Source organism: Panthera pardus, unplaced genomic scaffold (assembly GCF_024362965.1).
Source record: "Panthera pardus isolate Hobbes unplaced genomic scaffold, ASM2436296v1 HiC_scaffold_16, whole genome shotgun sequence".
NCBI classification, from domain to species: Eukaryota; Metazoa; Chordata; class Mammalia; order Carnivora; family Felidae; genus Panthera; species Panthera pardus.
The window spans coordinates 132,961,868-132,983,598 of NW_026526721.1; the positions used below are offsets into that span (position 1 = coordinate 132,961,868).

Consider the following 21,731-nt stretch of genomic DNA (forward strand, 5'->3'; position numbering starts at 1 on the left):
TTAGAGCCAGGTCAGAAGTTTTACTGACCCATGGCAGGGCTGGACTGCTCCTTTAATTCATTATTTTTAAACTACTTTTAAAACTGAGACTGTAATGCATGCACACTAAAAAATAAAACTCCCTCCTTCCATAAAATCCTAGTCACCTTCATCCATAGCATCAAATACAGTTCTTCATACAAAGTACAAATATACTTAACAGATGCTAGCTACATGAATGGGCTTATTTGTACCAGATAATCAGGAAAGATAGGAAGATAAAATGGAAGGCAGAGAATAAAACATACTCAGCATATCCAAAGAAAGAGGGCTTATGAAAGAAGAAAGGGTTTTATAAGCACATGAGGCACAAAGATGGATTTTTATAAAGGGCTTATTGAAATCAAATTTACTGGGGATCTGTTGTATGTCAGGTCCTGGGCTGGTACAGAGTTGGAAGGTGAACCTAATGTATCGTCAAACTCTGATAAAGCTCAGTGTGGAGAAAAGGCTTCTAAGTTGTCTTCTGTTGAGCTCAAACTCCTGGGGAAAAGATTCATAAATAATTACAGTGTAGTATAATGAGGGCTGTAGTAGAGGTATGTACTAAGTGCTTTAAGAGCCTAGAGGAGCAACTCATTATATCTTCTGGAGTCAGGAACATCTTATCGGTGGAGGAAACATTTGTGCTTTCTTAAAGAATGCCTTTAACTTCTCCCAGTGGAGAGAGGGAAATAGGACGTCAAAACCTAGCAACCATATAGAGAGTGAGAATATAGATGACGCTAGAGAAGAATTTGGGGACCAGGTTACGATGGGCCATGTGTGCCAGCTACGGAGAATGACGTTGTCTTGAAGTGGAACTATTGGAGAATTGTAGGTTGATAAGTGATCCCCTCAGGGCAGTTTTGATGGTGATTTGAGAAAAAGATTGAAGCTGGGGGCAGGTGAGGGGCAGTGAACTAGATAGAGTCAGCCAGCATTTAGGAGGCTACTGCAATGGTCCAAGCCAAGTGCAGTGAGACAGTAAACTAGGTCACTCTGGTGGGAATGGGACAACCTAGAGACATTTCTAGGTTGATTTACATGGTTAACTATGCCTTGATAGTTAACTGGAACGTGGGGTGCCAGGAGTTGAGGCTGATGCTGAGTACTTCATAAGGCTACTGTGTGGGCAGAATATCATAAAAAGAAATATGGAATACAGGAGAATGGAGGTATGGAGTAAAAATTCAGTGAATTAAACCTAAGGCGTGTGGAGTTTGAGATTCCTGTGGCACAGCCAGGCCAAAAATCTCAGCAGGGAAAGAGAGAGTTTCAATGATATAAGGAGAGTTAGCATGTTCCACGAAGGCCAAGAAAGATGAAGATTACGTTGGGTTTGTTAATTAGGATGTCAACCATGACCTTTGGGAGGGCAGTTTCAATAGAAGAGGAAGGAAGCCAGTTATAACAGGCTGGTAACTGAAAAATTACTAGGAATGTATATCCAGAATATATTTATGTAGAAGGAAAGTAGCGAGATAGTACAGTGGAGAGGAGCTTTAATACCTAAGCCCTCCTTAATTATAACATGGGGGAATTATACCACAGAGTAATTTTAAATTGGGCACGCAGTGTTCCAATCCTTAGAGCCCACAGGCCCAGCCTTATGGGGTTTCTGATGAAGGCAACCTTCTCCTCTTGGAGGCCTAATTCTCCTCCTCACTTCCCTGGAACATCCATGAAGACCTGAGACACTAAGCCTGCGAGGAGCAGGTGGCTCAGGAGGAGGAAATTTCCTCTTCCTTTAGTCTAAGGCTGCCTTTCAAACCCTTGATTCTTGTATGATTGACATTGAGATTAAAGACCCCGCTCCACCTTCCACCCAAAGAAGGGTTATAATACCCTTTGGTCCCCAAAGAAAAAAAACAGTCACATCAGACCAGAAGAGTCCAATGATCAAAAAGATAGTCATACATGGTTTCTGACATGGAGTTAGCCTAAGATGCAGGGGTGATGGGTAAGGTAAGGATAAATAGCATGGAGGGGAAGTTAAAGCAATTTGTTTTCTGATGTGTTTTATTATGTGCGAAGTAGAATTCTAGGACTATTGCAGAGATGGCGGGGAGGGTAGTACGGGCAGCAGCAGGCCAGCTGGGAGAGTTCGGAGAATGGAAATCAGAGCCAATTAGCAAGGGGTAAAATATTGCCTCAGAGCACCAAAGGCTCCATTGAACACATAAATCATACACTTGGCCAGTCAGCATGGCTATAGGATTTTTTTTTTTTTTTCTCCTCTCCAGCAGAGTGGCAGCCTGGGGCATGTATCATTGGATGTATGAAAAACTGTAGATTCACAAGATGGTCACAATTGACAGTGATGGCCTAGGATGCTGGTGGGAATGTGGCTGAAAGTCTTGGTCCTGAGGTCCAGGCTGGGTAGGAAAGAAAGGCATAGACAGGAGTGCTGATGGACTGCGAGAGTGGGAGGGGGTGAAGGAAGCCCATGTCTTGCTAAGGTTGGCAGGTGGGGAAGTAAAGGGAAATAAGGGGAAGGGACTGATGGAAAGGCAGAGTTTTTGGCTAGACAATGGGTTTCTGAGTTTCTGAGTTCAGAGATGAAATAGCTCTGGGGTTGGGGATGTGGGTGTGGGTAGATGAAGGGAAGTAAGTTGGGAGCCGTACATCAACACATTTGGATGCCGAAAATGATAAGGTCATCAGAGTCCTTGAACACATTAAAATAAAGCCATCCTTGAAAATCATTTTGACAAGACCCTGATATAGGCAAAATGTGAAAGGCATTGACTATACTTTGCTCATCATGCAATTAGGAGGTAGGTTAGGGGGGACAAAAAGGCCTCTCTTCAGACCTTATAAAGAACAATATGTGGAGACCTCACTTCGTGGGTGTCCTTCTCATAAGAGAATGAATGAGCTAATACAATAGCTAATTTTATATTCCAGATTTTTGGCTTCTCTGGAAAAAGAGATGATCATGGCAGCACCAGGCCAGGACTCCCTTGTGGTGGCAGTAAGATCACTTACCAGGTTACCTGAGTCCCTATCACCCCACAGTGCTGGCCCACACCTGGATGAGCATCAGTTGCTGTTTATCATTATGTTCACACTCTCTTTCTTAGAGTTCAGAGGAAAGTGAAACATTTCTTATATTCAAGGATCTTTTTAAAACTAGAAAAAGAATCGGGAAGAGTATTCCTCTGTACTTGGTATGCAAATATGTCACTGTTGAATAACTATAAATTATGATGCTGTTATGAAACAAATCCTACAGCTTTACTCATTACATTATCCACCTGGCTCCTTATGGGCATTTGAGTTTACAGTGACTCCTTTAATAAAATAAGAGTGGAAATACAGTCAAATACATGCAAGTTTACAAAAGCAGCATGAAAGGCAATGGTGCTTTTTAGAGCCAATCATATTGTTACTTTTGTTCATGAAATAATCTTATTAAATCTTCAGTAATTAATAGATTCCCTCAAAGTGCTATCTAACTCAGTAGACACTGAGAGCAATTTAATGAATTGTTCCTCAGTGGCTGGAAAGTGTCGATGTAATTCCCTGAGTGCCTAACTTCTTGGCAGTCATATATACTTGTACATGGGTGAAGGATCTTTTAACATCAGAGGAAAGGAAGAGTATGAAAATGAAAGCTTCCGGCAGGTCTAACTTGCCTCTATGGTGCCCAGGAAGAAAGGTGATTGCTATATATCTCTTGTTAAGGATCATGATAAAACAAACATAATCCAAGCTGTTGGAGTATACTAGATTAAAATCAACATCTTGGATTAACTCAGGAGGCAAATGAGTAGCCGGTGTGGACCAGTACATTGATATAATCTGGTGTTTCCTTAAAGCATTTTGTTCTTCTACTTTCTGCCCTACTTAGCTCTCCATTAAGCATCTGGGGGGGAACGGCCGAATAGGAAGGCTTAGAGGTTGAACTGCATCTTTAGAGAAATACAGAAATAATATGAGATTGAGATTTGGGAAATGAAAACTGTTATAATACATTGAGGGGAAAAAATAATCTGAAGGCCAAGTGATCAGTGAGTCAGAAAAATTTAGAGAGTCGTAATGTTAGAGCCTGCGAACTGGAAACTAGATATGAATTCATAACCTACAAGGGTATAAATGACGGCAAGAAGTCAGTAAACAGCGTCAGTGTTATTTTGGGAGGCTGAAGGAAGGTTATTACGGACCAGAGAGCCTGAATAGCTTACGTTCTAGGCATCGAATTAAAGAGACACACAAATAGAAGAGAATTTGGTGAAGGGGGACAATGATGATTAAAAGCTGAGATGGAAATATGAAGAAAACTTAAAAAAAAAGATAAAGCTCTGTATTGCTTTGTAAACGTATGTATTGTGTAACAGGCTCATGAGAGTTTAAAGGTGTTTATTGACTTTAAATGTTATGGACAAATTACTCATGAACATCTAACCATGAGTATATATATATATATATATATATATATATATATATATATATATAAAATAAATTGGCATAAGCACCATGGAGTTATCCAGAATGAACATTTTATTTGTGTCTTGCCTATCTCTTATTGCCCCACTCTGAAAATTTGTCTGAAGGAACCATTAGACAGGATCTGCTGAGGAATGACTGATATTTTGGCTCTTTCTAACTCTAACTTCTATGAATTTTACAATGCCATGAAAACACTTCCGTAAGATTTTGGCAAAATATTTACAATTTCTTCAATAACACTGCTTATGGAATAGGAGAAATGGAAAGCAATCACTTAGTAACTGCAGAGAGACAAGCAGGAAGGAGAGAAACAATTGCTTACTATGCTGTTTGTGATGAAAAAAAAAAAAATCTGAGTTTAGCTATTAAAAAGCCTGTTGGGAGCCGAGAATCGCACATGTCAGAGGAACATGCTGCTTCCCATCACCCATAGAGAAGAAATGGTACCTACATAGTCTGGCTGTTGGTGTGATGAAGTATAGCTATAACATCAGCAGGCATGTGACCGGTGGCTTGTGGGAGACAAGCACTCAGGGGGATAAAAAGGAACCTGGCACAGGCCTTGGGCTTTTGGCATCACTAGTTACAGGTCTGCCAAGATGCTTTGGGAAATGTTTTAATTTAAATGCCAAGTCTATTTCAACGAAGTCTCCCTGGTTTGACCTGCTGGGAGTCCAGAGTGAGATGGATAGGTGCTCATGTAGGAGAGCATTAGGTGAATTAGATGGTGGTTTTATTAAAAACAAAAACAAAAACAAAAACATCCTGGGGGGTTAAATCTCTGTATGTCCCCACTCACAAGGGAAATTCACGGGTATAAGTTGCAGGATGTAGGACTCTCATAGCATGTTACTAGTGATTGGTAAATGCAGGAAAGGGCAGAGATATCTTCAGGCAATTACTCAACATATCAAAATTAGAGAACATGAAGAATAAAGTCCCAGCATTTTTCCTTTCCTCCCCCTCAGCCATACTGGCTGGCTACTTTGACTATAAATTCAAAATAAGGCAGATTAAGAATCTGATCTACATTATTTGAATATATTTTCTTGCAAAACTATCACGACAGAAAAACAATTGTTTGAACCCAAACTAGGAAAAATAAAGGGATGAGACAATAAAAAATTAAAACATTGTTGTCCCTCGATGTGAAAATATTTCTGTTAGTGTGTAGGCCCAGATTGGCTAGGGATGAATAAAAGCTTTTCTGATGGGTTACAAAAACATGAATCCAGAAGATCAGAAGAATTAAAACGCCCCCAAGAATAACATGAAGGTATTTGAAGCTGCTTCAGAAGCAAGGGCGGGTATGTATACCTATGGAAAGCCCAGTTTCCTCAGAGGCTACTTGGCAGTTAGTTTGCTATAACATCATGCTAATAAAAGCAAAGACTTTAAGTTCGCCGCCCCCCCCCACCCCCCCCCTCGCCCTCAGCCGACTATCCTTCGGGCCCTGCGGGAAGAGCATTCTCTGAAAAGGAAACACTAGTTGCACAAGAGCTGGGGTTCTGGAGAAGCTCTGGAGGCTGAAGCCAGGGAACCTGGGACAGGGAGGTGGGTGGGGCCAGGCTGGGTGGGGCCTCGGGTACCACCCTGAGGAGTTTGAGCCCCATCTTTGCTCGAGGGATGGAGATCCAGGGGAGATATTTGTGCTGGGGAACGGCAAGATCAGGGTTTTTAGGCAGGTCACTCTACCTGAAGCATTAGGGAAGGGAAAGAAGGGGCAAGAACCAGAGAGAAGAGGGCCTGGCTGTTCTGATCCAAGTAGGATGCTGCTCCAAAAGATGAGCCTGACCTAAGGCGGGGGCCCTCAGCAGGCTGGACCTGGCGGCGGGATCAGGAAGGACACTGGGAGGGAGGCACGACGGTGATAAATCCCTGTAGGGCGACTCAGAGAGCACAGTACAGGCTATGCCGAGGTCCTTTACTCTTCACCTCTCGCCGCCCCAACCCCGCCGGCGCCCCAGCATCCTTGCAACCAGTTGAATCAATTCACAGTTCAGGAGCCTGGGGAACGGAATTGGTTTCTGTATGTGAAACAGGTCTGCCCCTCTGGGGAAGCCCAGAGGGGAACGTCCGGAGGGCCTTTTCCAGGGCTGGGCGGGAGGGGAACGAGTCCGGCGCGCGGATCCGGGGCTCGAGGGAGGTGCAGAGGCCGAGCCCCCGAGCCCCAGACCTTCTCTCCCGGCCCCCAGACCTCCGCGGTCATTGCCCCTCGGGCGTCGGGCGGGTGATTGGCAGTTGCCGCAGCTCTAGGGGGACCCGGGTATCCAGGACCCGTGGCCGCCGCCGGTTGCCGTCCGCTCGCTCGGCGGCGAGGTTTCCGCGGCCCCATGACCTGGCCTGGGCTGGAGCAGCCGCGACGGGCGGCGACCCCCGAGCTGGAGACCGGGCGGCTCGCGGTGGGTTGGGGGCAGCCGGGGAAGGTCCCGAGGCCTACGGTGGGCAGCGCCGAGCCTGGAGGAGACGGCCGCGGGCGGAGGCGGGGGGTCTGGACTGCCCCCCTCAGGAGCTGCCCCGGGCCGCACCGCCACCGTCACGGCCCGGCCGCCCCTGCCCGCCGTGCGCTTCCTCTTGGAGCCGCAGGCCTCAGCGGGGACTCTGGGGGGCCGCGGCGGGGCCCGGCACGCGACGGCCTCTGGGGAGTTGGGGTCTGGGGAGACCGGGCTTCATCCCCCGCTCGCCCAGGCCGCGAGACCCTCGGGAGGCGCCTCCGCGAGGCCAGAGAGCAGCGGGCTCCCGCCGCTTCCCCTCTTCCTGAGCCCAAGGTGGGCACCCCGGCCCGGGGCTGGACGCCTGGTTCCCGCGTGATGAGCGCTCCGACCCCTGGCGAGGGGGTGGGGGTGCCCTGAGCCTCTGCGGAGAGCGCCCCGAGCCCTTGAGGCCGCCGCCGCGTTACCTCGGGGTGGGTGCCCCGTGGCCCGGTGGGCGCCCGGCCCGCGCGGGTTATTTTTGGCGCCCGCGGCGGCGCGTGTGCCGGGGCGTGTTTTCCTTCCCCAGGTACTGGGAGCCGGGGCCCCGCCGCCGCCGCTGCCGCCGGAGCTGACTTGTGTCTCTCTCTTCTCTCCCCTGCAGGAATCTTCCGATAATTCTGCCGCCACGACTTGAACCGTGCGCGAGGCGAGCTCGAAACAAACATCACATCTAAATTAAAAAAAAAAAAAAAAAAAAAAAAAAAAAAAAAAAAAGCGGAAGAAGCGGCCGAGGAGGCGGCGGCGGGAGGAGGAGAGGAGGAGGGGCCGCGCGCGGCGGCCCGAGGCGGCGGCGGGGACGCGGGGACGCGGGGACGCGGCTTTGTGCTGGCGGGTCGTGGGGCGCCCATGGCGGAGTGCGGCCGGGGGGGCGCCGCCGGCGGGGCCCTGCCCACCTCCCCGGGCCCGGCCCTCGGCGCCAAGGGCGCCCTGAAAGCTGGAGCCGGAGAAGGCGGCGGCGGCGGCGGCAGCAGCAGCGGCGGCGGCGGGGGAGGTCGCCTCGGCCACGGGCGGGCGCGCTATGACAGCGGCGGGGTTTCCAACGGAGACTGCAGCCTCGGCGTGTCCGGGGACGAAGCCCGAGCCAGCCCCGCCAGGGGACCCCGTGGCGCCGCGCTCGCCCCGACCCCCAGCCCGGCCGCCTGCTCCCTCCCCCGGGAGAGCAAACCCGGCGGCCTGCCCCGCCGGAGCAGCATCATCAAGGTAGGTGAGAGAAGGGCGCACATCGCCCACCCCCAGCCGTTCTCGGGGTCAGTTTCCCGAGAGGAGAGTGGTGGTGGAAGGAGGGGGTTATACGAGGAGTCCCCTGCCTACGGGAACCACTGGTGCATGGGTACTTGGGGTGCTTGAACAGGGATTGGATGCACACGGCATTTGGAAAGAATGGAGAGGTGATCCTTAATGTGCAGGGGAAGCTGTGCTCAGACATCCCCAGTTGAACTTGGGGCTGTCACCTTTTCCAGGACTGGCCTGGAATTATGGCCTGTACCTGGTTGGGCAGGACATTCTCTTCTGTGGTAGCCTTGACTGGTAACAGACTGTGCCTGTAACGTGTCTATTGTATGTTAAATACAGTGGTTATGTGAAAACATTTTCTTAAAAATCCCAGGGGGTGAACCAGCTTATTTAATTGGATTCTTCTGATCTGTATCTAGTTGCCTCTTGCAAATGGTTACACTTCGAGGGTGCAAAATCTCTGGTCCCTCACTCAAACGGAGAAATGGAGTAGGTTTTCTAAACACAAATGAAGATTTCCGCTTTCTTAGGCTCAAAAGCACTGAGACATTACAGTTCTGCACAATTTAATCTTTTCCTTGCTGCAGTAGGCAGGCCTCCAGTTCTGTGGAAGTTCTTTTGAGCAGTTTGCTTGGTTTTGGTATCTTTTGCATAGTGATACTTAGCAGCAGAAAGTCAGCAATTGTTTTGTGCATTTCAAGCTTAAGAAGTAATATTAGGAACTCCTGAGTTTGTGGTGGTTTCATTCTAATACTACATTTTGGTCTGCCGTGTAAAAATATTTCTCGTGACCTGAAGTGAAAAAAAATAGTTGATGAGCTAAGAAGAGCAGAGCCTTAAGCAAGAGTAGCTCATTCTGCTTAAGTTCAGAGCAAATAGGAAAACATTGCTTTCTGAAAATCAAGGGGTTACCAGGACAATGAGCAGCAAAGCACATTGACAGGGCTGCACCCACCCTTCCTGTGGCTGATAACCCATGGGAGAGAGGGCAAAACAGGCCACAGTAAAGAGAATTGGCACTGGTGGTATTTGAAATTTAATTGGACCTGCAGAAATCTTCCTAAGTACTCTGTAGTGTCTGGTGGTGTTATCAGCTTCTGCAGTAATCTAGTGAAATATACCACCTTCCTACCCTCTGTAACAGGCAGTTGTGAAACTGCTTTTCGCTTTGTCATCTGTTTGTACAGTTTATGTCTGGGCAAGGGCACAAGTGAAGGGCTTAAAGATCAAGTGTGTTAACTACCTGCAGTAGGCATTGAGAATTTAAGGAAAGTAACATATTTTTGCTACATACTTGGCTTTTAAAATGTGACTTACATTTTCTTTTGCTGTGTAGCTTCTGTTTCCATGGAAGTTGCTTTCAACTATGCATGATCATCAATCCTATGAACAGAGTTATGTGTCAACTCTGTTTTTATTGGTTACCAGATATTTGTAGTGATATTGCATTGCGGTTTTAATGAAATTTGAGGTAAAATTCCAGAGAAGATACCAACCTACTTAATTTTAATTCTTCTTATTTAATTTGTTGGAGAGCCTGTTTTTGTACTTTAAAAAGAAAAATCAAGCTTTATTGGTGTCCATAGTGGGATTCACAGTGTAACTTATTTAAAACAGCTATTTTAATTTTATATTCAGAATAGGACGAAGGATGATTTGCCAATATTTCTGATATGTGGAATTGAGAACTTGTCGGTAGATATCATTTCTTCATTGAAGATTCTAGAAGCACATGGGGAAATCATTAATTATTCAGCAATCACTGGTTTTTGAGTTTTGAAACTTTGAAAGATATCTTTGTCATTTTTCTTTTTTCTAAAAAGGCAATTGGTTTCTTGTTCAGAGTTGTATCCCTGGATACATATTGCCAGGAACATATTAGGGATTCAATAGATTGTTTCCTGAATGAATAGAGGAATGATAAGAAAGTACATGTTTATTCTAAGTTCTGTTAATTTCTGAAATTGGTGGTTTGGTGTTTACTAGTCTCATATCTTGTTCATTTACTTACACCTCCTAAGATGACTTGATTTACTCCTTTTTCTTTCCTCTTTGTCAATGTGCATGTTCTTAAACACACTTTGAAACTATGGAAATAGTGTTGAAAGTTGATCAAGCCTGGGTTATAGGAAAGCGGTATGCTATATTTAAGTCGGTAACTACTTGGTATATTTCCCCTTGAATTGGTGCCTTGAAGGATCAAGATTTTAGAAACTTAGTGTGGTATTTTCTGCAGACATAACAGTATCAAGACAATATTCTAATATTGTCTAATATTCTTTAACATCAAATTTCATAAATATTTGCAATGAATAGTGCACAGACATTTTTGTCATATGAATGGCAGAAATTATTTCACCTTTGTTAAAAAACAGTAGAAGAACTTAGTAGAAGCTCATGTCAAAAAGCTATAGCGACACCTCTTCAGTAGTTTCTTTATGTTCTTTTTGAATATAAGGGATGAGTTCAGTCAGGTGATGAAAAGATTGGGGCGGGAGTAGATGGGTAAGCAAGGTGATAATCGGGGACTTGAGGTCATGGCAGGGAGTTGCTGGCTGAGGCACAGAGGCCAGTATTTATGGGGTTGCTTTAGTTGAAACGTTGGGCTTGTGAGCTATACCTTTTTCCTAGCTTTCATCTTCATTACCCTCTTGACATTCCTCTTGTATGGGGATCCCCAAGTCAGAGGGGGAAATAACAGCCTGGATGTGATAAGCAGTGGGCACAGAAAGGGTATTATTGCTGAGATGCAGGACATATGCAGAGATACACTGTGGGCTGACCAGAATTATATTTCTCATTTAAAATCACTTCTTTGGAACTCCATCTGTTTTGTAAATATGGTGTTGAGTAAAAAATTGTTGTAAAACTACATTTTCTGCCAAAATAGATGCACAGATCTATACTAAAAGCTCCTTGGTTATGGCTACAGTGCTGATGAAGACTCAGAGTGAGCAGCCTTATGGAATCTTTTACAAATACATTGAGAAGAGAAATAATCATGGAACTCATCACCAGACTTCTCTGCTTTTCCTTAGTTTAGTGGAAATAATATTACCCTTTTTAGATTATTTACAAAGGCCCATTACCAAAGTTTTAGGGAAGGAGCCATTATGTTTGTCATCTTAAGTAATCTAGTAAACGAAAACATCACTTTCATTTTCTCTTTCCATATTTCATTTCATCACACCATTCAGTACAATCTATACCTTCTTTTGAAACAGCTAATTTGGTCAGTTGTTTAGGCGACATCTATTTTTTACAAATACCTCCATCCTTTAACTCAAAGACTTGGTCTAAAAATGTGAAGTAGCATTTAGGCCTTAGATTTCTTTTTCATTTTAGCAAGAAATGAAGTTAAAGTGCCCATTAGTTTAGATGGCTTATTTTAATTAAAACCGATTGAATATTATAGTTGGTATATATAATTGAATATTATAATTGAATATTAAAAAGGTGATATAATTTGCATAAAGTAAAATTCACTCTTGTTGGCATCCAGTTCTATGAGATTGACAAAAACACACATTCATCTAACCACTACCACAATAAAAAATTCCATTGCCCTCCAAAAATTCTCCTGGTCCCTTTGTGACTTCCCCCCTTCCCGTGCCTGGGCTGTGGCAACCACTGATCTTGGGTACGTTTTAATAAATAGGAAATATAGCCATTGCATGATTTTGGTAGCTAAAAGTAATAATAGCACGTGCTACTTATTTTTTTTTTAATTTTTTTTTTAACGTTTATTCATTTTTGAGACAGAGACAGAGCATGAGTGGGGGAAGGTCAGAGAGAGAGGGAGACACAGAATCTGAAACAAGCTCCAGGCTCTGAGCTGTCAGCACAGAGCCTGACGCGGGGCTCGAACTCACGGACCGCGAGATCATGACCTGAGCCGAAGTCGGACGCTTAACCGACTGAGCCACCCAGGCGCCCCATGTGCTACTTATTAAACACTATGTGCAAACACGTGGAAAGTACTTAATATAATTCTGTGACATGGTCCTGCCCCTGCCACGGAGGCTGAAGAAAACCCAGAGTTCAGAGAGGTTAACCACTTGCCTAACGTGCCAGAGCTGGTTTACCCCATTTTGGTATGGCTGCACTCTACTGCCCCCCAGATTACACTGACAGTTTTAAATTTTCTGTATAATTAAGGTAGCACTGGTGGTTTGGAATGCTGGCTTCAATTTTTCCCTCTAAATGTAGGGGATATTGGAGGGAACCAAAAGACTATTCCTGCTGGCAGAAGTTGAGGGATAATATAGCCAGACAGCTGTAGTTACCTGTTGTGGCTGCTTGATCAGAGCCTCCACCTTCTTTGGGACAGTGGTTTGATCTTGTCCAAGGTAGCAGCTCATAGTTTTCTTAGTATCATTATGTCATTATCACAGTATCATCGTGTGTAGGGGAAGCCTTTTTCCTGCCTTTATACCAACACGTATATTCTTGTGTCTTGATGCTGAGCACCCCAAGGTGGGGAAGAAGCAGACGTTCGCATTTATTATATATATATATGTTTAAACAAAATTAAAAAAAAATGTACATATGGATATTATATTGGCCTATGATTTAAGTAAACTAGACTTTTTGCAGGCAAAAGCCGGGCTGTATTTATCAGTTCTGCAAGGATAACAGGTACTCAATAACCGTTTCTTGAATTAGATCTTAAAAATATCTGCATTTGGCTTTAGATTTTTCGGTTTTTAGATTTTTTTGGGTTTTGTTTGTTTATTTGTTTGTTTCTTTGCTTTGAGTGGAGGGAAGGGAGAGACAACTGCATGCCCAGCCAACTTATGGGCATGTCATAAATATTAAACAAACAGTAACTGGATCATAAAGTGAGTTTGTCTGAATAGATAGGCAGACTGGATCATTTAAGTCAGAAAAATGTAATGTCCAGTCAGCCACTCTGCACTTCACTTTGTACTAATGCATTTTGGGCCACACAGGATAACTGTTGAAAGGCCAGGGCGTGGCTGCTTGTCTTAGCCCACTCAAAGAGCTTTTGTCACAATTCAGAGTTCGCTTTTCAGGAGTAATCAGAGGGTATTAATTTTCATGCCCCCAAAATTACTTGCCCCCTTTCTTGTTTTCCAGCCTCTCCTCCAGTTGTTTGATCTGTGTTGTTGTTGTTGTTGTTGTTGTTGTTTTCCTTCACCAAATCCAAATAGTCAACTGACAGGAAATTGTTTATTTTATTTTTTTAATTGCTGATCTTGGTCACTCAAGTCATTTTCTTAGAATGCTGTCTCCCAGAATCTGTTCAGTTCCTTTTATAGTTCTGTGTCTTCTGCAAGGGTGCTAAACTATTCTTTTTTTTCTTTTTTTAAATACTTAAGTTACCGATTCCTCATTATTCAACAAAACAGGGCAGTGTTATCTACAGCCTAAATGCAGACATAAATGAAGTATGAACATTCATATTTTCTCCCCAGACTTTATTTCATACATAGATATTCAAGAATAGATGCTCTGTTTCTTATTAATATGAAGTTCTGGCTGTCATCTACGAGACCTCTAAATTAGTTTGGTTACCTTTTTTATTTTATATCAATGGGATTCTGTAGTGCAAGGGATATTCAGATTATTTTTACCAGTTTACCAGAAACTGTGTGTTTGCAAGCTGCCTGACCAGCTTTTTTCTACTGATAATTGTGGTGGATCTAGAGGGTTGTGCTGGGCATAAGAGTACTTGGTTGTGGCTCAAACAAATCCTAAGCCACCAGGGAAGTTTCAGGAGTACGTATTTTATTCATGTCAGAATAATTGCATAGCTTTAGAGTGCTCAAAGCATATAATTAATCACACTGAGCTTTCGTGACAATTATGTGAGTGGTCCAGGCTGCTGGCAGGACACTTGGCAACTGCCTAGTTCCAAGTAGTCGAGAAGGGCAGGTGGCTGGGCACTGCTGGCCACCAGTTCTTGGTCACTTGGCAGGGGCAGTTAGGTAAATCGTGTTCTAGCTGATATTCTCAGCTGGGCTGCGCTCAGGTCACGTGCTGCACGTCTGGGTTATTCAGGAGGCAGAATAGTGGCGAGAAAAATAGAGGGTGTGGAGTGAGGTGCTTGGATCGGACTCTGGCTCCCTTGCTTCCTTTCTATGTGGCCTTGGGCAAGATATTTAAGTCTGTATGTCCAGTTACATAGTCTCTAAAGTGGAAAAAATTAAATCCCCCCTCATAGTGTTGGGGTAAAGATGAAATGAGATGATGTGTTGATGTGTGTGTGAAATACTCAGAGCAGAGTATGGTGCCTAAGAAACACTCCATAAACAGTACCTACTATGTTTGTTTTTGTGATTTTTAGTTTCTCTTACTTGGAGTTTATCCTGAGATGAGCAAACTCACTTAGCTCCATTTGAGTTGGAGATTTGCCATGCCCGTTTTGGGAGTCTTGTCTTTTGAAATATGCAGAATGTACCCAGCGAAGTTTCTCAGACATATTCTAAAGTTGCTTTCAAAAACGATTTGTTTTGGTGCCTTTCTAAGTCAGGTGCCTCAGTACAACTATGCGTGCACCTCAGTCGCCCCAGCTAAGTGATCAGACGGTACTGAACATCACTTTCATTGAGCCAAGCACCCATACGTCTTGATTTGCCCAGGACAGTCCGGATTTACACCTTTTGTCCTGGCAAAATTATTAAGAGTGCCTCCTTTTCTTCTCAGAGGCATCCCGGTTTGGATGATAAATAATGTGGTCACCCTACTGATCTGCTACTGATCACAAGGCCCCTGTGACTGCTCTCCATGCCCAACTTAGCCTTCAGATTTACACCTCTCTTTTCTCAGCCCGTGTGCCTCCCTCCTCTCTGTCATCTTCAAGGTCTTCCTCAGATAATCACTTCTTGCAATGAATTGTTCCTTTCTCTGCCTTCCAGCCACCACTCTGTATCTCTATACAGCCCTGTTTCTTTCTGCCTCTCAGGTAACTTGATCTTACTCACCAAGAGGTTGCGAAAACACCTAGTTTAATGTCTTGTGGGAAGCATGTTTTTAAGCATATACTTGTTGAATAAATGTGTGAGTGGATGAATAAATAGACATGGATGATGTAACTTACCTTAGGGGTTCAAAGAAGATATTATTTAGACTTCAACTGTTTTTTCTTAATTGAGGTAACATTGGTATAAACCTTATATTAGTGCCAGGTGTACATCATAATAGTTTGATGTCTGCATGCACTACAAAGTGATCATCACAATAAGTCTCGTTGCCAGTCATCGCTATACAGTGGGTCCCCTTCACCCGTGTCGCCCCTCCCCCTAAGCCTGTTCCCTTCTTTTTCTTTTTTTAATAATTTTTTCATGTTTATTTATTTTTGAGAGAGAGAGAAAGACAGAGCGTGAGCAGGGGAGGGGCAGAGAGAGAGGGAGACACAGAATCCGAAGTAGGCTCCAGGATCCGAGCTGTCAGCACAGTGCCCGATGTGGGGCTTGAACTCAAGAGCTGTGAGATCATGACCTGAGCCGAAGTTGGATGCTTAACCGACTGAGCCACCCAGGTGCCCCAAGCCTGTTCCCTTCTGATAGCCACCAGTCTGTTCTCCATATCTGGAAGCTTTGTTTTGTAATGTTTGTTCTTTTGCTTTTTGAATTCCACATATAAGTGAAATTCTCTAGTAGTCATTTGTCTTTCTCTGACTTATTTCATTTAATAATAAATAATAAATAAATGATTTATATAAATTTATTATATATATTATTTATGTGTATATTTATATATCTATATATAAATTCATATATAAAAATATATAAAATATATACATAAATATATAAGTTTATATATATTATATATATTTGTATATTATGTATGTTATTTATATAAATAAATAAATAAATAATAAATAAGCATAATTCAAGGTCGGTTCAGGTTGTCACAAATGGCAAGATTTCATTCTTTTTATGGATGCATAGAGTTCCATTGTATAAACAGCATCTTCTTTATCCATTCATCTGTCAGTGGACATTTAGTTGTTTCCAGATCTTGGCTATTCTAAGTGATGGTGCATTGAACATAGGAGTACATATATCTTTTCAAGTTAGTGTTTTTGTTTTCTTTGGATAAATGCCCAGAAATAGCATTACTGAATCATATGGTAGTTCTGTTTTTAATTTTTTTTGAGGAACCTCCATATTCTTTTCCATAAGGCTGCACCAATTTATATTCCCACCAACAGTGTACAAGGGTTCCCTTTTCTCCGGTTCTCTACAGCACGTGTTATTTCTTATCTTTTTGATGATAGCCATTCTAACAGGTATGAGGTCCTGTCTCATTGTGGTTTTGATTTACATTTTCCTGATAACTAGTGATATTGAACATCTTTTCATGTGTCTGTTGGCCATCTGTATGTCTTCTTTGGAAAAATGTCTATTTAATCCTCTGCCCACTTTTTATTTGGACTGTTTTGTTGTTGGTGTTTTTTCCTATTGATTATATAAGGGTTTTAAAAAATGTATTTAAGATATTAACCCCTGGGGCACCTGGGTGGCTCAGTCGGTTAAGCATCTGACTTCGGCTCATGTCATGGTCTTGCGGTCTGTGAGTTTGAGCTCCGCGTCAGGCTCTGTGCTGACAGCTTGGAACCTGGAGCCTGCTTCAGATTCTGTTTCCCTCTCTCTGCCCCTCCCCCACTCATTCTCTATCTCTCTCTGTCTCTCAAAAATAAAAACTAAATGTTAAAAAATATTTAAAAAAAATATTAACACCTTATCAGATCATTTGGAAATATTTTCTACTATTCACTAGGTTGCCTTTTCATTTTGTTGATGCTTTCCTTCACTGTGTACAAGCATTTGAGTTTGATGTAGTCCCATTTGTTTATTTTTGTTTTTGTTGCCTTTGCTTTTGGAGTCAGATAAAAAAATTAACACCAATACCAGTGTCACAGAGCATATTGCCTGTGTTTTCTTCTAGGAGTTTTATGCTTTCAGGTCTTAATTGAAGTCTTTAGTCCATTTTGGGTGTAATTTTTGTGTATGGTATAAGATAGTGGCCTAGTTTCATTCTTCTGCATGTGGCTGTCCACTTTTCCCAACACCATTTATTGAAAAGACTGTCCTTTCCCCGTTGTATATTCTTGACTCCTTTTACCTGTACTAATTGACCATATAAGTGTGGCTTTATTTCTGGGCTCTCTATTCTGTTCTTTTGATCTGTGTGTTTGTTTTTGTGCCAGTACCATACTCTTTTGATTATTATAGCTTTATAGTATAGTTTGAAATCAGGGAGTGTGATACCTCTAGCTTTGTTCTTTCTCAAGTTTGCCTTGGCCATTTGGGGTCTCTTGTGGTTTCATACAGATTTTAGAATTACTTGTTCTAGTTCTGTGAAAAATGCCATTGCAATTTTGATAGTGATAACATTAAATCTGTAGAATGCTTTGGGTAGTATGGACATTTTTGTAAAAATTTTTTAGTTTTTTAAAAATTTTATTTATATTGAGAGAGAGAGAGCGAGCGAGCATGAATGGGAGAGGGGCAGAGAAAGGGAGAGAGAGAATCGCAAGCAGGCTCCTTGCTGTCAGCGCAGAGCCCAATGTGGAGCTCAGTCTCACAGACCGTGAGATCATGACCTCAGCAGAAATCAAGAGTCTGACGTTTAACTGACTGAGCTGCCCAGGCACCCTGGGTAGTATAGACATTTTAATAATATTAATTCTTCCAATCCATGAGCATAGAATATTTTTCCATTTATTTGTGTCTTTCAATTTCTTTCTTCAGTGTCTTATAGTTTTCAGTGTACAGTATTTTCACTTCCTTGGTTAAGTTTATTTGGTTAAGTTTTATTCTTTTTGATGCAATTGTAAATGGGATTTTTAAAAAAAAATATCTTTTCGGTACTTCGTTATTAGTATATAGAAATTTAATGGATTTCTGTATATTGATTTTGTATCCTGCAACTTTACTGAATTCATTTATTCTAACAATTTTTCAGTGAAGTCTTCATGTCATCTGCACATAGTGACAGTTATAATTTGGATACTCTTTCTTTCTTTTTCTTGTCTACTTGCTCTGACTAGAATTTTCAATACTGTGTTGAATAGAAGTGGCAAGAGTGGGTTCCTGATCTTAGCAGAAAAGCTTAGCAGAAAAACTGTTGAGGATGAGTTTAGCTGTGGGTTTGTCATAAATAGCCTTTATCATGTTGAGGTATACATTACATCTATACCAACTTGAGTTTTTTTTTTTTTTCATAAATGGATGTTGAATTTTGTCAAATACTTTTCTGCATTTATTAAGATGATCATATAATTTTTCTCCTTCATTTTTTAAATGTGGAGTATCATGTTGATTGATTTGTGACTGTTGAATTATCCTTGCATCCTGGAATAAATCTCACTTGATGATGGTGTATAATCCTTTTAATATATTCTTGAATTTGGTTTGCTAATATTTTGTTGAGCATTTTTGTCTCTCTGTTCATCGGGGATATTGGCCTGTAATTTCTTGTGGTGCTCATTAGGTTTTGGTATCAGGGTAATGCTGGTCTCATAAAATGAGTTTGGAAGCATTGGTCTATTCAGATTTTCTATTTCTTCATGATTCAATCTTGAAAGATTGACTGTTTCTAGGAATTTATCCATATCTCCCAGAGTTGTCAACAGTTCAACAATTTGTTGGTGTGTAATTATTTATAATAGTCTCTTATGGTGCTTTGTATTTCTACAGTATCTGTCGTAACTACTTTTTCATTTCTCTTGTTCACTCATTCATTCATTCATTCATATTTTTAGAGAGATAGTGCAAGCAGGGGAGAGGGGCACAGGGAGAGAGAGAATCTTAAGCAGGCTCCATGCTCATCACAAGGCCTGACATGGGGCTTGATGTCATGACCCTGGGATCATGATTTGAGCTGAAACCGAGAGTCATACGCTTAGCCAACTGAGCTACCCATATACTCCTTTTTCATTTCTGATTTATTTGAGTCTTTTGTCTTTTTTTCTTTGTGATTCTGGCTAAAGATTTGTCAATTTTGTTTATCTTTTCAAAGAACCACCTCTTAGTTTCATTGATAATTTCTAATTTTTTTTTTTTTTTTTTGGTTTCTATTTCATTTATTTCTGCTCTGATCTTTATTATTTCCTTCCTTCTACTAACTTTAGGCTTAATTTTGTTCTTCTTTTTCTAGTTCCTTTGGTGTAAAGTTGGATTATTTATTTGAGATTTTTCATGTTTCCTGAGGTAGGCCTGTATCACTACCAACTTCCCTCTTAGAACTATTTTTTGCTGCATCCCATAGATTTTTTGGATTATTGTATTTACATTTTCGTTTGTCTTAAGGTTTCTTTTGATTTCTCCTTTGATTTCTTTGTTGACTCATTGGTTGTTCAAAGCATGCTGTTTAATATATATTTATGATTTTTTCAGTTTTTTCCTTGTAATTGATTTCTAATTTCATATAATTGTGGTCAGAGAAGATGCTTGCTGTGATTTCAGTCTTCTAAAATTTATTGTGATGTTTTGTGGCCTAACACATGATCTATCATGGGGAGTGTTCCATGTAAACTTGAGAAGAATGTGTATCCTGCTGCTTTTGGATGGAATGTTGTGCATGTATCAATTAATACATCTCTATATCCATCTGGTCTATCCATCTAAAATCTATTATCCATCTGGTCTAAAGTGTTGTGTAAGGCCAGGGTCTCCTTATTGATTTTCTGTCTGGATGATCTATCCATTGATGTAAATGGTATATTAAAGTCCTATTATTGTATTGTACTATTATTATTATTATTATTATTGTATTGCTGTCAATTTCTCCCTTTAGTTCTGTTAATATTTGCTTTATATATTTGGGTGCTTCTATTTTGTGTGCATTAATATTTACAAATCCTTTTGTTGCGTTGGTACATTTATCATTATGTAATGTACCCCTACTTTTTTTTGTCTTTTATGCTATTCTTTGTTTAAAAGTCTATTTTGTCTGATATAAGTATAGCTGCATCAGTTTTCTTTTTTTCATTTATGTGGAAGATCTTTTTCTATCTATTTTTGGTGTGTGTGTTCTTAGATCTGAACTAAGTTTCTTATAGGCAACATATGGATGAATCTTTTTTTTTTAAATCCATTCTGCCACTCTGTCTTTTGATAGGAGAATGTAGTCCATTTACATTTGAAGTAATTCTTAATAGGTATGTACTAATTGCCATTGCATTATTGTTTTCTGGCTGTTTTTGAGATCCTGTCTGTTTCTTTCTTCTTTTGTTCTCTTCCTGTGTGGTTTGATGCCTTTCCTTAGTGTTATGTTTAGATTGCTTTCTCATTATCTTTTACCTATCTAGTATAGAATTTTGCTTTGTGATTACCATGAGGTTCACTTATAACAGCCTATAAAGCAATCTATTTTAAATTGATGGCAACTTAAATTTTAATACATTCTAAACTCTACATTTTTTACTCTGGCTTCCCATGTTTTATGTTTTTGATGCCATATTTTATATCTTTGTATTTTGTGTTTCCCTTAACTAATTATAGTTAATTTTACTACTTTTGTCTTTTAACCTTCATTCTAGCTTTGTAAGTGACTAATCTACTTTTTTTTTTAATATTTATTTATTTTTGAGAGAGAGTGTGTGTGAGCAGGGGAGGGGTGCAGGGGCGGTGGGGGGGGGGGGACAGAGGATCCTAAGTGGGCTCTTCACTGACAGTGGCAAGCCCAGTGTGGGGCTTGAACTCATGTACTGTGAGATCATGACCTGAGCTGGAGTCGGACTCTCAACCAACTGAGCTGCCCAGGTGCCCCGTCAATCCACTACTTTTACTATATATTTTTCTTTACCTGTGAAATTTTTACTTTTATGTTTTCTTGTTATTAGTTGTTGACTTTTCATGTTAAAGAAGTCACTTTAACATTTCTTTTAAGGCCAGTTTAGTGGTGATGAACTCCTTTAGCTTTTGCTTATCTAGGAAACTCTTTATTTTCCCTTCAATTCTGGATGATGATCTTGCTGGTAGAGTATTCTTGGCTGGAAGTTTTTTTCTTTTAGCATTTTGAATATGTCATGTCACTTGCTTCTAGCCTGAAAAGTTTCTGTTGAAAATCAGCAGATAGTCTTATGGAGATTCCATTGTATCTAAAAGTTGCTTTTCTCTTGCTGCTTTTAAGATTCTCTATCTTTTGCTTTTGACATTTTAATTATATTTCTTGGTGTGAATGTCTTTGGGTTTATCTTATTCAGAACTCTCTGTGTTTTCTGAATCTGGATTTCTCTTTCCTTCCTCAGGTTAGGGAAGTTTTCAACCTTTATTTTTTCAAATAAGTTTTCTGCCTTGTTCTCTCTTCTCCTCTGACCCCTATAATGTAATTTTATTCTGCTTGATGTTATTCCATTGATCCCTTAAGCTATCTTTACTTTTTAGAATTATTTTTTTCTTTCTGTGGCTTTGTTTCAGTGAGGTCCATGGCCCTGTTTTCCAGGTTGCTGATTCATTCTTCTGCTTCATCTAGTCTGCTGTTAAACTCCTCTTGTGTATTTTTTCAGTTTAGTTATTGCATTCTTTAGCTCTGTGACTTTTGTTTGGTACTTTCTTGTATTTTTTTTATTTTTTT

At 41.4% G+C, this 21,731-nt stretch overlaps 1 protein-coding gene across 1 annotated transcript in view; it reads left to right on the top strand.

Annotated features, from left to right (window-relative positions):
- Positions 1-7,673: 7,673 nt before the first annotated feature.
- PLCL2 (phospholipase C like 2) overlaps positions 7,674-21,731 on the top strand; it is a 195,507-nt gene continuing 181,449 nt past the window's right edge. Inside the window, exon 1 of the mRNA XM_019435630.2 lies at positions 7,674-8,147. Within this exon, the coding sequence (XP_019291175.1) occupies positions 7,794-8,147 (354 nt within the window). The 5' untranslated portion in view covers positions 7,674-7,793. The remainder of the gene's footprint in view (positions 8,148-21,731) is intronic.